Source organism: Petaurus breviceps, unplaced genomic scaffold, assembly GCF_028583685.1.
Source record: "Petaurus breviceps papuanus isolate PSGF00001 unplaced genomic scaffold, PetGlider_PUasm1.0 90804, whole genome shotgun sequence".
Classification (NCBI taxonomy): domain Eukaryota; kingdom Metazoa; phylum Chordata; class Mammalia; order Diprotodontia; family Petauridae; genus Petaurus; species Petaurus breviceps.
Genome location: NW_027187348.1, coordinates 20,077,235 through 20,095,807, shown reverse-complemented (window position 1 = coordinate 20,095,807; position 18,573 = coordinate 20,077,235). Strand labels below are relative to the sequence as shown.

Genomic DNA, 18,573 nt, shown 5'->3' with positions numbered 1-18,573 from the left:
TCTGTCACCTTTACCTTCATATGGGGCTTTGAGTTTCTCTCATATAGCTGCAAGTCTCTGCTTCTAGGTGACTTTGGTAAATCAGTCACTCCAGCCAATCATTGCTTTCCATTCTGTTTGAAAATACCAACACTGCCTATTTAATTCCTGAGAAAGCCCAGAGACCAGCCAGGATCACATGGGCTAACCCAGTAATAGTTGATAAACCAGTTAGGATATGTAGAATTTCAGGAAAGGAAAGCAAAAACAACTGTCTAAATAGTGACATCAAGCCAGCAGTATTTTTAAAAGAAAATTTCTGCTGCATGGCTGCAATTCAGTGTGCTCGGAAACATCTCCATCACTGTGCAGTCTCATATCCATGTGACTTAGAGCCAATCTATTCATGGAAAGTTTGAAATATGAAATACTTTGTAATAGAAATTTATTACTTAAAAGCCATACAGAAACTGGAAAGAGGCTAATAAAGGATTGCTTATTCCAGATCATTAAGGGGGCTACCTTAATGATCTGATCAGAATAACATAATTAGCATAGCAATAATTGTGTACTTTTATACAGTGCTTTGAGTTGTGTAAAGTACTTACTTCAAGACAGTGTGAAAGTATTATTATCATGATTTTTCAACTGAGGAAACTGAGGCATAAAAGAAGACCAAGGGACATCTCTCTGGCCTTAGACAAGCTATAAGTGATGGAGCTGAGATTCTTTTTAAACTTCCTATTTTCCCCAACATTTGTAAACAGTAGACCCTTAATGAATATTCATAGGATTATAAGATTTCAAAATGGAAGGCACCTTAAAAGAGGACACAGCCTAACTCCTTCAATTTTAAAGATGAAGCCCAAAGTCCCAGAGAGGAAATTACTTTCTCAGGGTCACAAAGTAGCAGAGCTGAGATTTTAATCTAGAGACTCCATCTCTAAATCCACCACTGTACAATGCATTAGATTTGATAAATTGTGCAAATACAAATTTCAGCTCATCCCCAAGGTATTGCCATAGAACAGGTAAGTTCCACATTAATGAGGTTTTACTTTTTCTCTTTTTACCAGCATACTTTTTAAAATTTAATTTATTTTTTTTTGCTTTTTGGAAAGGGGAAGGCAGGGCAATTGGGGTTAAGTGACTTGCCCAAGGTCACACGCCTAGTAAATGTTAAGTGTCTGAGGCCAGATTTGTACTCAGGTCCTCCTGACTCCAGGGCCAGTGCTCTAATCACCAGCATACATTTTTCATAAGCTAGTTTGTTGTAAAACTAAGGTATTTAAATGTTCATGGGGCTAAACATTGTATCATATTAACTTCTTGAGAATTATCTTTACACATGATATTCTGGTTTAAATAGTTCTTTTTTTATACACTACTCAACAGCTATTCAAGTTAGAAGACCTAAGAAAACGACGCCTTGAGGACTTGGCCACTCTCATTCAGAAAATTTTTCGAGGTTGGAAGTGCCGGACACATTTTCTGTTAATGAAGAAAAGTCAAATTGTTATTGCTGCCTGGTACAGAAGATATTCGGTAAGCTGGCACTCTTTAAACATATGGTCTTCCTTATTGTATGATAAATTGTCTTGACTTTTACCTGTGTTCATTTTACTCATCTGGAAAATGGGGAAGTTGTCCTAGATGTTATCTGATGTTCTTCCTGTCTCTTAAATCTATGAAACTATGACATGGGGAATCAACACAAAAAATTGAGCCAATATCATTGACCTAGTGTTGATTCATTTAACCTTCAGTAGATGGTGGCCTAATGATTCCAGTTTAAAATCTCTGTTGCATACGACATTTTCAGGCATTGGAAAGAGTAAAAATAATGATAGCTAGCATTTGTGTAATGCTTTATGGTTGGCAAACCAATGCACACGTGCTGTCTCAGGCTGCAAACCTTGACTGAAAGATTTCCTTTTTTTTTTTTTTTTTTTTTTAAGCAATCAGGGTTAAGTAACTTGCTCAAGGTTACACAGCCAGTTATTTCTGGGCGTTATGCTGAGTATCTGAGCCCAGATTTGATCCCCAGGTCATCCCGAAACTGGAGCCCGTGCTCTTACTCGCTGAGCCACCTGGCCGCCCCTGAAAGATTTTCTTTCTTTTGATTCCTGAGAAGATTCATCTGTATTGTTAATGTGTGCAAAAGTATGCTTATCTAATTAGTGAAGAATTGTAGTTATTTACTGTCTCATGGATTAAAGATTCGTCATTAATTAGATTTCAGATATCTGTTCATCTTTTTTTTTTTTTTTCAACTTAGCAGATGAGTTAGAAAATGAAAACTTGAGTGCATGTATCTCCCTTGGAGCACTCTGCCTATTTTTAGTCAATAGATACGTTCAACACTAAGGCCATGTTAAATCAATGACAAATGTTGCTGACGTACTCCCATAGTGCCTTTTAGTACAGTACAAATGATCTTGAGGTTTGGGGGATTAATGAAGTACTTAACTGCTTATTGATTTACCCTAGGCAGCGAAAGAAAATCTGCTTGATCTTCAGCCCTTTGAAGACAAAGTATTTGTTTGATTTAATATAGTGCAGTCAAACACAGCAGAACTTCAAGTATGAATGTGTGTAGACAAGTTAATGCTTGATTCCTTCATGGCATTTTCTCAAAGATGGATTGTTTGGCTTCATTATTACTAGATGGTCCTGCTCTAATGGATTTCCCACCAGGGAGAACTATAGTTCCACTTGACTGGATTAAAAATTGTATATGGTGCTTTGTATTTATTTGAGATAATAACAATGTAGAGTCAGCTTTGTGTAGGCCTATAGTATTATTTCCTGTTTTGAAATCATGACTGGAGATGAAAAATGGGATACACAATAATATTATGGCTGTTGTATTATTAATTGCTTAGGTGGTGGTTGGATGTACAAGTGATATTAATTTTTTGGGTTTATAATTACTAAAAATGGCCCATTCTTGGGGCGGCCAGGTGGCTCAGCTAGTAAGAGCACGGGCTTCAGTGTCGGGATGACCTGGAGATCAAATCCGTGCTCCGATACTTAGCACCACACACAGAAATAACTGGCCATGTAACCTTGAGCAAGTTACTTAACCCCGATTGCTTAAAAAAAAAAAAAGAATGGCCCATTCTCTAAGTAGAAACTAAATTTTCTATGGATCTATGACTGTTCCATAACTATTTTCCTTCTGCTGTATCTGTTACTTCCATTGGAATAAAATTCTGAAATTATTTTCAGTTATTTGATAAATTTATGGGATAAAATTTCAGTTCATTTTTTGTAAACATTACTACATAAATAAGGTCCCATGACTCCTTAAGAACAACTTTAGAAGAATGAGAGGTCTTCATACAGTCAAAAGTACCCACTGATTTGCCCATTCATTTGACACTTTTAAAAAAGTTGGTCTTATAGCATGCTTTAAAGATCAGTGAATTTTAAAGCTTTCTTAGAAAAGAACACTGAGGAGGTACAATCTGTGGGAAGTAGATAGTCTCTGTACATTTGAGGGGTAGATATGTTCAGTATTTCCCTGTGGAAGTCATATGTATAGATGACCATGGAAGACAGTAAGAACTGATTCTATCACTAAGGGAGGGAGGTAGTATAGAATGAGTAGAAAAAAGCACCCAGGTCAGATCTTTAGGGAGCCCCTGTGCCTGGGGGGTGGGAGATGCTTGATTAACATGGTAGACTGAGAAGGAGCAGACAGACCTGTAGAAGGAGAACTGGGAAAGAGCAGTGTCTTGGAAATCAAAGGAGAGAGCATCTAGGAGAACAAATGTCAAATGCTGTAAAGAAGAAAGGTCAGGATGTGAGGAGAAAGGAAAGGTAGCCCCACTGCCACTGCTCCTCAGCACAGGTATAAAGGGGAGGGGACAGCAGGTAACTGGAAGTCAGAGGAACTAATTCCCTTTCATCTTCTCCCCTACCCCAAGAGTCAACATTTGCCTTTGTTCAGTCTGTGTATTTTATGGATTTGTAAACAGAACTGTTCACACCTTTTTTACCTACAGCAACAAAAGAAATATCAACAGATAAAGAGTTCTGCCATTGTGATACAGTCTTTCATCAGAGGATGGAAGGTAAGTTTGGATGGCATGTGATTTCCTTATTTGGAATCCTTACATTCTTTACAGGTGATGGTCCCTAGAGTTGGTTGAGGAGGAGGAGGAAGTCTCCTTATTCTCAACTCTACCCCCTTATCAATCAGATGTAAAGTCATGCATAGCAATGGCCAAGTTGGTGACCTAATGCTTCATTATGCCAGATTCACTCTGTTTTTGTTCTCTGAGAAAGGCTTGGGTAGGGTCAGTGATAGAATAATTGCCTTGCCAGATGCTTGCTACTCGGCAAGCTACAGTCCCCAGCAGTGATACCATATTGTCTCAGTTTAAAAATGTAATGTTATCAATGTTTTATTATATTTTTATTTTGTTAAATATTTCTCAATTACATTTTAATCCAATGCTGGCCATCCTGGGGCATGTTTGACACCTCTGGTTCAGAAGGCCTTACTCCCGTGCCTTTTGATCTTGCCAGGCTATAGGGCACCTACATTTTTCCCTTCTTCTCTCCTCACTCTCCAGCCCTGGGGTGGACTCAAGGATGCTTTAACTATCATACAGTGATGTGTTCTGGATCCAGATCAATTCTAGAGTAATCATAAGTCAGTCACCTGCTTTTGGGTCCTTCCTACCAAAGGCCAATTCCAGGACTATTCTAATGTCCTTGTTCCGAGACACTTTATATTGTTGCTTGTCCACTACCTTGCTTCAAAATACTCTGGCTCAGGTCTGGATAAAACTTTTTGACAATGGCCCAGGGTCAGAGATTATGCTTCAGTTGGCTACAGGCTATCTCCCAAGCTCTGGAGTTTCTGTAGGTGCCAAGGACTTGGGCCAGCTTTGGGAATGATTGACCTTTGTAATAATAGAGTTGATTATTCTGAAAGCAAAATACTCTTCATTGCAGTAAGTGCCAGAGTGGAGGTATGAGTCCAAATAATAAGCAAGATGGCTACACCATATAGTTTCTCTCTACCATCATTCCTAAGCCTGGATCCTACCACCACTGACTGACCCCAGTGTTCATCTAGTTTGGCCTGACATTATTTGTTCCAGTGACAGCTTCTCATCTCAACCTGATAACAACATTTGCCCACCTTTCTTTCCTTGACCCAATCCCTATGGTTCTGGCTCCTTTTTTTGTGCTTATCAACCTAGCCTTGGCTTTCAGTTCTTTTCTGGATGAAAATCATGCCTTTACCCCACCTCTGCCAAATCTTTTGTTCTTTGTGCTATACAAGCAAGTTTTTTGTTTGTTTTAGTGGAGAGACATCCAACAAAGGAGACATCCCTTTCATGCAGACTGGTGGTTATTCTTCCTTTCTTTAGATGATCTGTCTAAAAGTTCTAGTTATTTATCCGAGTTTGTCTGATGTGTAAGGACAGAGCTAGTCAAAACTTCCTTTCCCTGCTCAAGTGAGTATCACATTCCTATGGTCTGAACATTGGATGACTGGGACAGAGACACTGCTCTCAGTTACCATCATTACAGCCAGCCCAAGGACACCCCAGATCTGTTGGAAAGAAGAGCATTGCTTTTTCTAAGACGCCCGTGAGTTGGTGATGTTGTTTCTGGTCTGTGTAAAATGTGCCAGGAGTTGGTCGTGCCAGAAATGGAGATGGAGACACTGTCACATTTCACTCCTCACTACTAAATGGGATCATACTGTTAATGACAACCAGTGTTCTTTAGCCTACGTTCTGAGAACCTCTGTCTCACCATAGAGTAGGCTCAGGTCCTTCTCTTACGTGTTGGTTTTGTCACCTGTGGCTGGTCTGCCCTGGAGTAGGAGCAAGTGGGATATAGTGGAGAGAAGGCTAGATGTGAAGATGGAAGACCTGAGTGTGAATCTTGGCTTGAACTTATAGGTTGAATGATCAGAGACAAATCACTTCACTTCTGAGCATCCGTTTAATTCTCTGTAAAATAGGATTAGAACACTTTGACTCTTATCTCACAGAGTTGTTGTGAAGACTTGGCCGTTGCATTTTTTGACTCATATAAACCTAACGGTGGTGAAAATAACTTCTTAACATTAATATAGATATTAGTTCTCTTAAAAAATAAAGTTTTAAATGGTAGAATTAATTTTAAAGGTGCTTTATTGATATCTTTCATTTTTCTATCACCTTAATTTCCAAACATCTTTCCCCACCCAGAGAGCCATCAATTTTCACAAAGAATAAAAAAGAGAGAGGGAAGTGGTTCAGTTTAAAAGTAAGAAACCCGTCAATGGAATCTTGATAGTATATGCAATGTTGCTGGACCCATCATTCCCTCCCTTCCTCTACAAGGAGGTGGGAGTGGGGTGCATTTTCTCTCTTCTCTGCTTTGTGAAAGAGAATGGATGATGATCTCTTGGAATTTTAAAAAATTGTTATCTTAATTTTAAAAGTGTCTATACTGCACGTACTGGGGCCAGGCACTGCGCTAAGCACTTTTTACAAATGTTATCTCATTTGATCCTCACAGCAACCCTGGGAGATAGGTGATATTATTATCCTTATTTTGCAGTTGGGGAAGCCAAGGCAAACAGTTTAAGTTTTGAGTAGAGTGGGAGATGTTCTGTTTTACTTTTTAATTTTTCTTTCTCTTTTGGATGCACCCTAGGCTCGAAAGATTCTGCGTGAATTAAAACACGAGAAGCGCTGTCAGGAAGCTGTCACCACCATTGCTGCTTTCTGGCATGGTACACAGGTAGGCGAGATGCTGCCTTACAAAGCCCGTAATTTGGGGAGAGACACGGGAGCAGAATTGTGGTCCCTCCCTAATAAGAAACAGATAAATACTTCACTGGCTCACACTCCCCGAACTCGCATTTATTTCCCTTTTTGCTGCTTGCTTGTTTTTCAGCAGTTTGGGCGTGGAACAGCAGCACATGCTTTCGAGTTAACTGTTTTGTACTGACTGTCTCTCTCTTTCTTTTTTTCTTTCTCCATTGGGAACCAGCAGTAACCATTTCTGCCTTAAACTTTTCTATAACTCCTTTTCAAATACACCACAGGCGCGAAGGGAACTGAGACGACTGAAGGAGGAGGCTAGGAATAGACATGCTATTGCTGTTATTTGGGCTTACTGGCTTGGACTTAAGGTACTTTGTGCACACATCCCATCACTCCCCTCTGTGACTGATGGTCCCCAACCCTATTCAGTAGCATATAGAGAGGATTAATGACTAATGTTAAAGTTGGCTAATATTGGTGCATGCATTTGATGCCACAAAAAGACTTTTACTGTCAGTAGTGTTTGTAGGAAACTCAAGCATGTCCAGACAAACAGTACTAATGGCTTACTAATGAGTTGCTAGTGTAGAATTAAAAAAAATGTTTTAAATTTAAAATAATAGGTTTTGAAATTGTTTGAACTAAAAGAAGCATGCATGTTTCTCTTGGCTACTAGCCATTTAACTTTTTATGGTAATTTGTTTTTAATGTGGATTGTATCTTATGCAATCTTTTTACAATGGAAATTCTAAAAACAAACAAAAATAAAACAAAACAAAACAACCATATACTTCTAAAAGAAGTTTAAGAATGAAATTTATTTACCAGGCTTAAAGAGGCAACTACCAGCTATTGGGAAGAAAATATTACGAATATAAAATATTATCATCTGAGTTTTAACAGAATGCTGTTTCCATGCAAAACTAGGCTTATGGCCCCCAAGGAATCCCCGGAATTTCAGCATCAGCTGTTTGTTTTCAGAAACAAAGTCCTCCTGAAATACTCTTGCTAATCCCCAGGCTAGAGTTGGAGGCTGTGTGAACACTGAAAATACTCCAGGGAGCAATATTTTAGATATTTTTATTACTTTAAACAGCTAAAGGTCTCTTTGCTCAAAATTTGGATTCCTTTTTAAAGCTAAAATTGTTGGCGTGGCCCTCCTAAGGCAGCCTGATATGATGAATAGAGCACGGGACTGAGGAAGATCTTGATTCAAGGCCTACGTCTGACACAAACTTTCAAATGCTATATAAATGTCAGTTTTTATTAGTGTGATCACTGCAAACTAAATGAGAAAAGTCATATGAAGAGCTCAAAGCTATCTCCAGGAGATATACACACAACCCATTATATTACGGATGTATCAGTAGGGCATTTTATTAAGTGTATACTATGCACCAGCTCTGTGTCATCATGGGGGATACAAATAGGAGCCAGTTAGACAGCCCCCTTCATTCAAGGACTTTCCATTCTAATAGGTAGACAGCATATAAACAGACGTCACAAGGAGAACAGGGAGCACCAGTATCAAGAGTAGCAAAAACCTTTAATGTCTCATCCCAGTCAATGCAGTTTGCTTAGTTTGGTTTTAGAATTTCACAATAAATTATCCAGGTTTTATTATTCCACTAACTTCAAATGTGAACTATTTCTCACGTAAATCAAAGTTATTTCCACCTATTTCTGAGTCAAAGAAATATTTCTTGAAATTCCATTTGTAATTCGAACTGTAGTCATTTAGTTATGTTTTTGTCCATGAGACTTATATTCTTCAGTGAACTTCATGATTCTCTCCTTGAGCAATACGTATATTTGAGATGTACACAGTCAGAAACAAACAACCACTCATTTTAAATGAAAATAATTCTTAATAGTGTGAGTACATGGCTTACATCTACCTTATTGAAAACCATTGCTTCCATTGATGGTTAAAAATATATAAACCACAGAAATAAATACATTTAATAGTTGAACTTTTCCCAAAAGCTAAAATAGAAATCTTGTGAACTTCTAAAAGGGGAAAAGTAGAATTCACCACTTTGGCTACAGTTTCAATGAAGTACATGAAATTGAAAGGTGGAAAAATATCCAACATCACCTTCCACCTCCTCAGCCCATCATTGTTTATTTTTATGGCAGAATAAATACTTAAATCTTAATTTAAAATTGAGTGCTTGTGGTTAACTTTAAAACTGGGCAATTTCTTCATTTTTTTTTCATGCTCCAAACTTATTGAGGTGTGAGGTTAATTTCACTCTTTCCTTTTGTGTACTTGGCTATAATGACTGAGTTTTCATAAAGAATACTTCAAATTTTTAATACAAAAGAACTTTTTTTAATTTAAAGGTCAGTTTTCAGAGAAACAAACTGTATTTGTATTTTCCCCTTTGTAGTCATCATTGTAAGTCATCAACGTAGTCATCATTTTAAAAATCTTACTTTTTAATTAATAAAACCAAACAAAGATATGTGACTTCTTTAGTCTTAGTGCCCCCAGTGTTTTAAGGGGTATTTGTGCAAGGAATGCAAAAGAATAAGGAAAAAGAAATAAGGGGGTAAACGGAAGGAAAGAAAAGAGGGAAGGTACAAGGCAAAAGGAAAAAGAGAACAGTGGTAGAATGCCGCCATTCTTGGGCCTCAGGTACCCCAAGTTCACTCTTGTGCAGAATCTTGTTGCATTGAAAACACCAGTGACCTTTGCACCATTTTCACACTGATCCTTTGGGTTTAAATGGTCATATCTTGTTCTTCCATCATTCTGTAACTTTCATTCATAAATCAGCTGTTCTGTTTGGGAGTGCCTTTTTTTCTGGACATTGTGCTATCTGCATTGGGCTGTCTCTTTTACTCACTATCTAAACCTTTTAGGCTCGGAGGGAATTGAAACGCTTGAAGGAGGAGGCTAGGCGTAAGCATGCAGTTGCTGTCATTTGGGCTTACTGGCTTGGACTGAAGGTACTCTCTCAACCACTCCTCCTCCTCAACGATGAACTCAGTAAAGCGTGGCACCTACTAACATCAACCACTGTTTTTTGTGTGCTTCCTATTGATCTGCACTATCTTTTAGACTAGTCTTACCTAATTTGTTTTGTTTCCTTTTTGGGGGGATAAGCCATTTTAAAATTCTCTGGTTTTAATATACATTTTGATTATCTGTTTTTTAAGTGACACATTTTAGAAGGATCTTTAGAGACATTTTTATTTCATCAAACTTCTAACTTCAATTCAGTTCAGTTAAGTCAACACGTTTTAATAGTATTTCTTTTATTACTTTTATCAGCCTAATTTTAATTCTTTAAGATATATAGAAAGAGAATTCCTCCAAAGTGCAGCTTTCCTTAAAACACCCATCAGAGAGCAAGTTCTAGATGTAATTCAAATCATACTTCACTACATTTCTACATTTAGATGAAAGAAAGGCAATCCATGTTTACCCTGGAGGCTTGGCTAATGGACCACTCAAGTTAAACCAGGGCACTAAATTCAGATAATGTGTTTGCTTTAAAGCAAGTGTTATGGCATTAGAATCATGGTGTACAAACTAAATATGGCTTTAGAATTCAGAAAACTTTCCAAATGATCCTCTTGGGTATTTTTAAGGATTTTTCCTTCCTTGAGATGTATGTCAGATTGTACAAGCTTTGTTGAAATTTTTAACTACTGAAATAACTTTGGTCCTCTAATTATGAATGTCAGATGAGGCTTAAAACAGGGAGATAGATCTATACTTATCAGAATTGTTTTAACCACCCTCCTGGCAGAGTTTCATTGAGTCTCAATAAAAAAAGGAATCTCTATAGATAACAGAGGTATTTCAGTTGATCATTTTTGCAGATCTCATGATGCCAGTTGAGTTAAGCCCTGGAACATTGCAGAACCTCTTCTAGGAGATACATCATCACTCTAAAGAGTTTTGTCCAACTTTCCATTCAGGCAAAACCAAGTAGATTAAGAATGTTTATGGTCAGGGGCGGCTAGGTGGCTCAGTGAGTAGAGCATTGGCCCCGGAGTCAGGAGGACCTGAGTAAGGTTCCAGCCTCAGACACTTAGCACCCACACAAAAAAGCTAGCCATGTAACCTTGGGCAAGTTACTTAACCCCAATTGCCCTCCAAAAGGCAAAAAAAAAAAAAAAAGAGAATGTTTATGGTCAATATATACATGTCTTAGGTAATAAGCTAGACCCAGAACTTGAGAAAAAGAGAAGAATTAGCTGAATTAGCTTCAGAAAAACATAGCAGTCTTTTCAGTGACCTCAAACATTTCCTAGAACCAATGGCCTGTTTTAATGACAATAATTCTAGTAATTCTGCATGACCACAAATCATAGTCTCCAGATATTTTAAAGTAGGGAATTATCCATTAGGACATGGAAGGTATGATTAGACCATGTCAAAATATGAGCAAAAAAAGGGCCATCAATAACTTTATAATAGAGGTTTATAAATGAAAAAAGAGCTAGTTACGAGGCAGGCAGCCAGGTGGCATAGGACCTAGAATCAGGAAGACTCAAGTTCAAATTTGACCTCTGACACTTCCTAGCTGTGTGATTTGGACAAATTACTTAACTTCTCTGTCATAATTTCCTCATCTGGAAAATGGGGGTGGTAATAATACCTACCTTCCAGGGTTCTTAGGAGGATCAAATGAGATAGTATTTTAAGAACCCTTTAGAAACTTTAAATTGCTATCTAGATAAATACTAGCTATTATTATTGTGGAGCAAGAGTATATTCCACTGATGTCCACACAGTGTTGAAAAGCTCTAGAGGAAAATCCCTCAACACACTGCGCAGACTCCACCTGGATAGAATCCCAGAAGGAAATAGACAGGAATCACACAGGATGAGATGCCGTGAATAGGTTTCATTCTGTACCAGTGGAGGGAATACCCACATTTATGAGGCCCCAGATACGTAAAAGAGAGGTGGGTTCACACAGCCACTGGCCATAGCAGCCTGTTTTTGCCCTCTCTGACACAGACAGGTTGGTTTTCTTCTTATCTTCCCATTGATAATTTGACAATTGCACCTTGTCAGCAAAATGAAGTATGTTGCAATTTACTTTTAGCCCTGTTCAAGGAAGAGGAAATTAATTATGAAAATAGGACTTAAGCAGTCTTTATAAGATCCACAAGTTTCTGAATTTGAATAACTGTAGGAATTCTAAATCTCCACTATGAAGAATCTGATTCTAATTACTAGTTCCATGTATAAGAGTTTAACAGATTGCTATTTCAGTTAATATGTCTGAAATTAAAAAATACAGACATTAACTAAGTGGTATTGACAAAATGCCTTAACAAAGAACCCAGTGTTCTTGTTGTGGTTACACTGTGTCCTTAAACTAACACGTTTTTAAAAAGAAAGGAAAGGAAAAAACTTTGGCAAGAGTTACCTTTCCAGTACTCAGGAAATGTATTATTTTGTGATCATTTTGTTTTTCATTATTTAACTTAATCTTTTATTTGTTTTCTCATCTTATCTATGTGTTGTGATTTGCATATTTTCTTGCTGAGGAATCAGTGATTTTCAAAATAAGAAATAAATCACATTAAGTTGAGATGTTGGCTATATATTCCTAGTTACCATTATGTAATTCATTTGCTTCATCTGAGTAGTCTAATTCATTTTTTTCACCTGGAATTATGAAAATATTAAAAGTAATAATAAGTACATAAATAAATAAAAATAATCCAAAATAAATGGATTTTCCCGCTTTAAAATACATTTCAAGTTTAAGATTTTTATCCAGAGTAAATTACTAAGAACCTGTGGGGAGTGTTTCTATTCTATGGATTGATTTGCTACTTTAGTTAGTACCATTTGGAAATAATTGCACTGTATATTAGAAGCCCCTTTATATCTTATCACAGTGGACAAGTCAATATTTACTGAATTTCACAAATTGGATCAAATTTTAGATCTAGCTCCCATTTTTCAGGCTAACCAGATTCTAATAGGCTTTTATGGACTTGGGTTTTTTTTTTCTTTCTGTTTTAAGGATAATGGTTTTCATATGGTATTATCTAATATGAGGTACCAATGGGGTTCACCTTTTCTAAATCAAACTTTTGTGCGTTGTCCACTTCTACAAACTGTACTGTAGTGAAGATAGCTATTCAAAAGTAGTTTTTAGATTTTAAAGTTTGTCAATTTTATTCCATTTTTCTTGTGGCTAAAAATGATTAGAGAGTATAAGTTAAATATTCTATTGATCTGGTAACTGTTACCCAGGAGAAATAATGGTCATTGATCCTTTAAGACCTAAAATAAAAGACAGATGATGGTAAAATGTAGAGAAGTATATTTGGCTCATGGTTAGAGCATGGAACTTTGGACTTGTAAAATTTACTGTGTTTTATTTAAAAAAAAAGACAAAAGGAACTCTTTCTCCTTTTAATTATTTTTTAAATAAGCCAAAATTTTGACAGTTAAATGTTGATTCTTGGATTCATATCAATATGATGATGAATATTTAAAGGAAAATCTTTTACTTTTGTTTAGATAATTTAACTTCTTTTATAGTAGGTAATGATTGCATAGCTGTGTGCTATATATTTGTATATTTTACAATCTTTATATTCGCTTTTTTCAAAATTTGGTTCTAGGTGGGGCCAAATTACTCACTGAAGTTCTTTCTGATTATGTTGTCAGTTGTATATGTGTTAGAATTTAAATATTCCTATTTAATCTATTCTAAGTAGTTTTCTAGCATTGATTTTTTTTTAGAGAATAGTTATATTAAAACATCATGTGTATTATTTTCTGAAATATATACATTTGATTTTTAAGAGTTTAATTTTAAAATGCTGAACTCTTAAAAAGTTAACCAGGGTCTTAAAAAAAAAATAACCAAACAAAAAAACTCTTGAAAAAAATCAAGTATTACCTCTTGGCATTTTTTCTAACTCCCCCCCCCCCCACATCACCCTTTTTTTTTTAACCTAATTACCACTTTTTTAGTATGCTTGAATTATTTTGGTTACTTCTGAAAAGCATGTCTTTAAGTTCACACTTTGCTAATATTTTTCTCTTGAGTAAAAAAATACTACCTTTTATAAGCAAACACCAGAAGTTAATCTATTTAATTATCCTTACCTTTTCTCTTAAGGTACGAAGAGAATACCGTAAATTCTTCCGAGCCAATGCTGGCAAGAAAATTTATGAATTTACGCTTCAGAGAATCGTAAGTTCAGACCATTTGTACTTATTTGATGCCTTACTAAGACTACCATATAAATGATAAACAATATTAACAGTAAAATAAGAGGATTACAGGTTTGTTTGGGGGGAGCATAAAGTATGAATTAGAATAGTTTTTAATTCTATTTTGCTGGCCAGACTCTAGTACAATTAGATTCAAGATTAGTTAAATGAGGAGTCATTGATAACTTGATGTTATCCAAGAAGGAGGCCTCTAGTGGAGTGCCTCATAGATACGTTCTTGCCCTGTTTGATACCTTAACAATAACTTGGGAGAAAGGCTCTAGTGGTTTGCTTATCAAATGTGTAGATCACAAAAAACTGTGGAAGATAAGTAACATTGTATATTGGTTAGAATTCAGAAGATCTTAGGCTAAAATGTTAGTTCAAACTTGATCTAGTGAGATTAAATTCAGACTAGATAAATCTAAAGTTTTACATTTGAATTTTTAAAAAATCTACTTCACAGGTACAAAATGAGGTGGGGGTGGGGTGAGGGGTGGAAGTGTGCTGCTAGATAGCAGGTCATCTGACAAAGGTTTGGAAGTTTGGTTGAAATGCAAGCTCTGTATGTGGGCAGCTAGGTGGTGCAGTGGATAGACTGGACCTGGAGTGAGGACCTGAGTGCAGATCCCTCATCAGGCACCTAATAGAGTTGTGTGACCCAGGGCAAGTCACTTAACCTCTGTCTGCTTCATTTTCCTCAACCTTAAAATGGGGATAACAATAGCACCTACCCCAAAGGGTCATTGTGAGGATCAAATGACTTAACAGTTGCAAGTTTTAAGCACAATAGCCTGGCTCATAGTAGATGCTATATAAAAATGCTTATGTCCTTCTTTCAGTGTGTCTGCAATTTGGTATGGTAGGGAAAGCAGCTAGTCAGACTTGGAGTTCATTAAGAGATGCATAGTCTTTAAGATTGGGATCTTTCTGCTGGGCTCTGACCTGGTCAGTTAGTTAGCAGTTTAGGAAAGTCCTTTATAACCTGACAACGGCCAGAGGTCAGCTAGGATAGTAAAAAGGCCTTAAGAACATGGCCCATGACAATCAGTTAAAGGAACTGGGGATATTAGGTTCAAGAAGAAAAGACTTAGCATAGGGTAGGGGACACCATAGCTACCATCAGGTATTTGAAGGGCTATCCACATGGAAGACCCATGATGCTTCAGCTTGGCCCTAGATGTCAGAGCTGTGAGAAATGGAGGAAAGTTGCAGACAGGTGTCTTTAGCTTGATGTAAGGATACATTTCCTGATAATTAGAACTATCCAAAAGTGGAATGATTTCTATTTATAAGTTAGTAGATTCTTTCATAATGGAGGTCTGTAAGCCAAAGCTAGATGGCTACTTGGTGGAGTAGAGGGCATTTTTTCCCAGATACAGGTTGGACTAGATTAGGGTCATTTCCCCTCAAGTGCAGAGAGTGCTGTTTGCCTGAAGGGGCACAGAAAGACTTGTACAAATGCCCAGCTTGTGAATCTGTAGAAGAAACTTCTAGTAGCAGAACTTAAATTGTAATAAGCAGAGGTAGGACATTATTTGCTGATTTAAAGTCTTACAAGGGCCTCTTGTCTGTGGTCTGAATACCAGCCTTCCAAGATTATGGAGAGCCTTACCACCAGAAGATTAGCCACTCCATGATGAATTCTTTGGCCATGATCACCTACTTCAGTCACACAGCTGACTATAAGTTGCACATAATGAGCTACAGCTGTGTTTATCACTGGTGGATTCCAAAAAAGCATTTGAGTGGATAAGACAAAACACAGCCATAAAGGCTCTGTTCCAATATGGTGTGTCCCATGTAAATGTTAAGATCGTGTAAATATTCTTTAGTAGATGCAAGGACAGAGATAACATTGTTCAGCCATCCTCTCATCATCAATATAAAGTGAGGCATGAAATAGAGAAATATTCACCCAGAGTGTTCACAACTGCCATGGAAAGCCTCTGACACAGTCCAATTGGAGCAGAGGTTCTCTTGTATCCTAGATCCCTGTGGCAGCCTGGTGTCAATGGATCCCTTGACTCTAGGTTAAGTACCTCTGCTATAAAGCTTGGGTACTTGTCTCACCAAAACATATTTCAACCCATATGTACTTTCTCTTCCTAAAGCATAAAAATAAAATATGTATGAAAATAAGAAAAAACATATATTTCCAGTCTTCTTACACTTTATTCCTCGTCCTTCACTGCAGAGTCTAGTTGGATTGGCCTACTTGCAGTTCTTCACATACAACACTCCATCTCTTGTCCCTGAACCTTTGCCTTGGCCATCCCCCATTCCTGGAACAATCTCCCACCTCACCTGAGTCCTGGCTTCCTTCCAGATTCCTCTCAAATCCTTTTATGGGAAAATTTCCCCAGTCCTTCCAGTAGTTGGTGCATTTTCCTCTGAGTATATCTTCCATCTATTCTGTATACATCTTATATTCCTCTAGTTGTTTACGTGTTTTCTCCCCTGTTAGATTATGAGCTCCCTCCTGACCCAGGGGCACGTTTTTGCCTTTCTTCGTATTGCCAGCTCTTAGCTCAGAACCTGGAGCATAGTCCGAGCTTAACTGCTTGTTGACTGACCAGCTGCCTAGATGCTGGTGATACAAAGACAAAAAATGAGATAATCCCTGTTCTCAAGGAACTGTATGTTATATCAGGAGAGACATGCATATGTAGAAATATTTACAGAATAGACAGAAAACAAACTAGCCCTAGCCAGCAGAACTTAATGAACTAAAGGCAGAGGGTTGAAAGACAAAAATGTGACGAGAGAAGCAAATGAAAAGGAGGGATCTGTGTGGCTATAAAGAAGGGGCAAAGGGAATGGAAAGCAAGAAACCTTTATACGTGCCCCGCTATGTGCTAGGCACTGTGCCGGTTGAGCATTTTCCAAACATATCATCTGAGTCTCACAACCACCTGCAGGATAAGTGCTCTTATTATCCTTGTTTTACAACTGAGGAAACTGAGGCAAACAGTGACATGCTTTGTGCAAGGTCATATAACCAGTAAGTCCATGAGGCGGGATCTGTACTCAGGTCTTAATGACTCCAGGTTCAGTGCTGTTATCACTGCCTCACCAAGAGGTTAGTTTAAAGGAAGGCTTAAAGAATTTCAGACAGAGGGTAAGCGAACAGAATGTAAGCTGCTATAGAGAGATTTGGCTGTGTTTTATATATGAAGCTATGCATTTTCTCTGTTAATGCGAATGATCTAATCCCTCATCTTAAATTCAACACAGGTGCAAAAATACTTCTTGGAAATGAAAAATAAGATGCCTTCTTTATCCCCAATAGACAAAAATTGGCCAGCAAGACCTTACCTCTTCTTGGATTCTACTCACAAGGAACTAAAAAGGATTTTCCATTTGTGGAGGGTAGGACACCATATGCTGCCACTTTCAGAGAATTTGGCTTTCCATTGTGTTTATATTAAGCATATGTTTTTCCTTTGGTTTTGTTTGCTTTTTTTTTTTTTCCTTTTTGGAGGGGGGAAGGCAGGGCAGTTTGGGGTCAAGTGATTTGCCCAAGGTCACACAGCGTAAGTGTTAAGTGTCTGAGGTCAGATTTGAACTTAGGTCCTCCTGACTCCAGGGCTGGTATTCTATTCACTGTGCCACCTAGCTGCTCCTAAACATAGGTTTTTAAAAAATATTCCTTCCAGAATCACAGAGAACAGCCCCAGGACTTCTGATGTTCTTTCCTTACTATGATAACCTACCGCTCACTCCTGACCCTGGTGTCTTCTCTGAGAATTTCTCTGCTATACCCTGTGTATGTCTTGTATATACATACTTATTTACATGTCATCTCCCCTTGTTAGACTGTGAGCTTCTTGGGGGCAGAGGCAGTGCTTCCAATTCTCTTTGTATCCCCTTCACTTAGCACAGTGTCTGTTGTGTGGAAGTATTTAATAAATGCTTATTCACATACCTCATAACGGCAGTCTAGTAGCTACCCTGGAGCCACATAGTCCAGCTAATGGTAAGAATAGGGTATTGTAAGGGCCCATGCTCTTTTTAATTAGAAAGGCCCCCCTGCACGCCCCCGCGTGGGTGGGGTAGTTCCAGTTTAATTGTCTTCATGCCTCTTAATAGTCTGCACACCTGGAAAAAGTGTCATCTATCTGAACTAATTCATGTTTGTTTTAGATAGTATCATGGAGATGGCGAAAATCTACCCAGTGCTAACATGAGTTTACTTTTTCCGTTCTCTGCCTTTTGACATTCCCTGTGCAGCCCTAACAATCAAGTTACTCTTAAAATTTCTTTCTGTAACGAATTAGGGTTGTCTTGGAGTCAAGAAGAGGGGTTCCATTTCCACCTCTAACATGTGATATATGTGACTGTAGGCAATGCCCCAGGTACGTCTCTCAGAAGACAAGTAACAGATAAGTATTTGTGTAGTCCTTCCCCACACCAATGAGGTTATGGGTACTAAACCTCTGCCCACCTCTCCCCCCGACACATTTCATACACACAACACAGAGTCTGGAAACTCATCGGTCCTGTCCATATTCCTATGGCATGAGGAAGTTCATGTATTAGACAATTTTTACAGATTCACTGTAACCTGCCCTTTTTTTTATTTCTAACTATTTTTACCTG

At 37.8% G+C, this 18,573-nt stretch overlaps 1 protein-coding gene across 4 annotated transcripts in view; it reads left to right on the top strand.

The window, feature by feature from the left end:
- The window catches only part of MYO1B (myosin IB), a 225,842-nt gene that overhangs the window by 192,179 nt on the left and 15,090 nt on the right, over positions 1–18,573 (top strand). The window contains exons 20-26 of one of the 4 annotated variants that reach the window (XM_069070179.1): positions 1,375–1,524; positions 3,990–4,058; positions 6,652–6,738; positions 7,046–7,132; positions 9,633–9,719; positions 13,877–13,951; positions 17,209–17,343. In XM_069070179.1, the coding sequence (XP_068926280.1) occupies positions 1,375–1,524; positions 3,990–4,058; positions 6,652–6,738; positions 7,046–7,132; positions 9,633–9,719; positions 13,877–13,951; positions 17,209–17,343 (690 nt within the window). The remainder of the gene's footprint in view (positions 1–1,374; positions 1,525–3,989; positions 4,059–6,651; positions 6,739–7,045; positions 7,133–9,632; positions 9,720–13,876; positions 13,952–17,208; positions 17,344–18,573) is intronic. The other 3 variants (XM_069070180.1, XM_069070181.1, XM_069070182.1) reach the window with 3 other exon arrangements.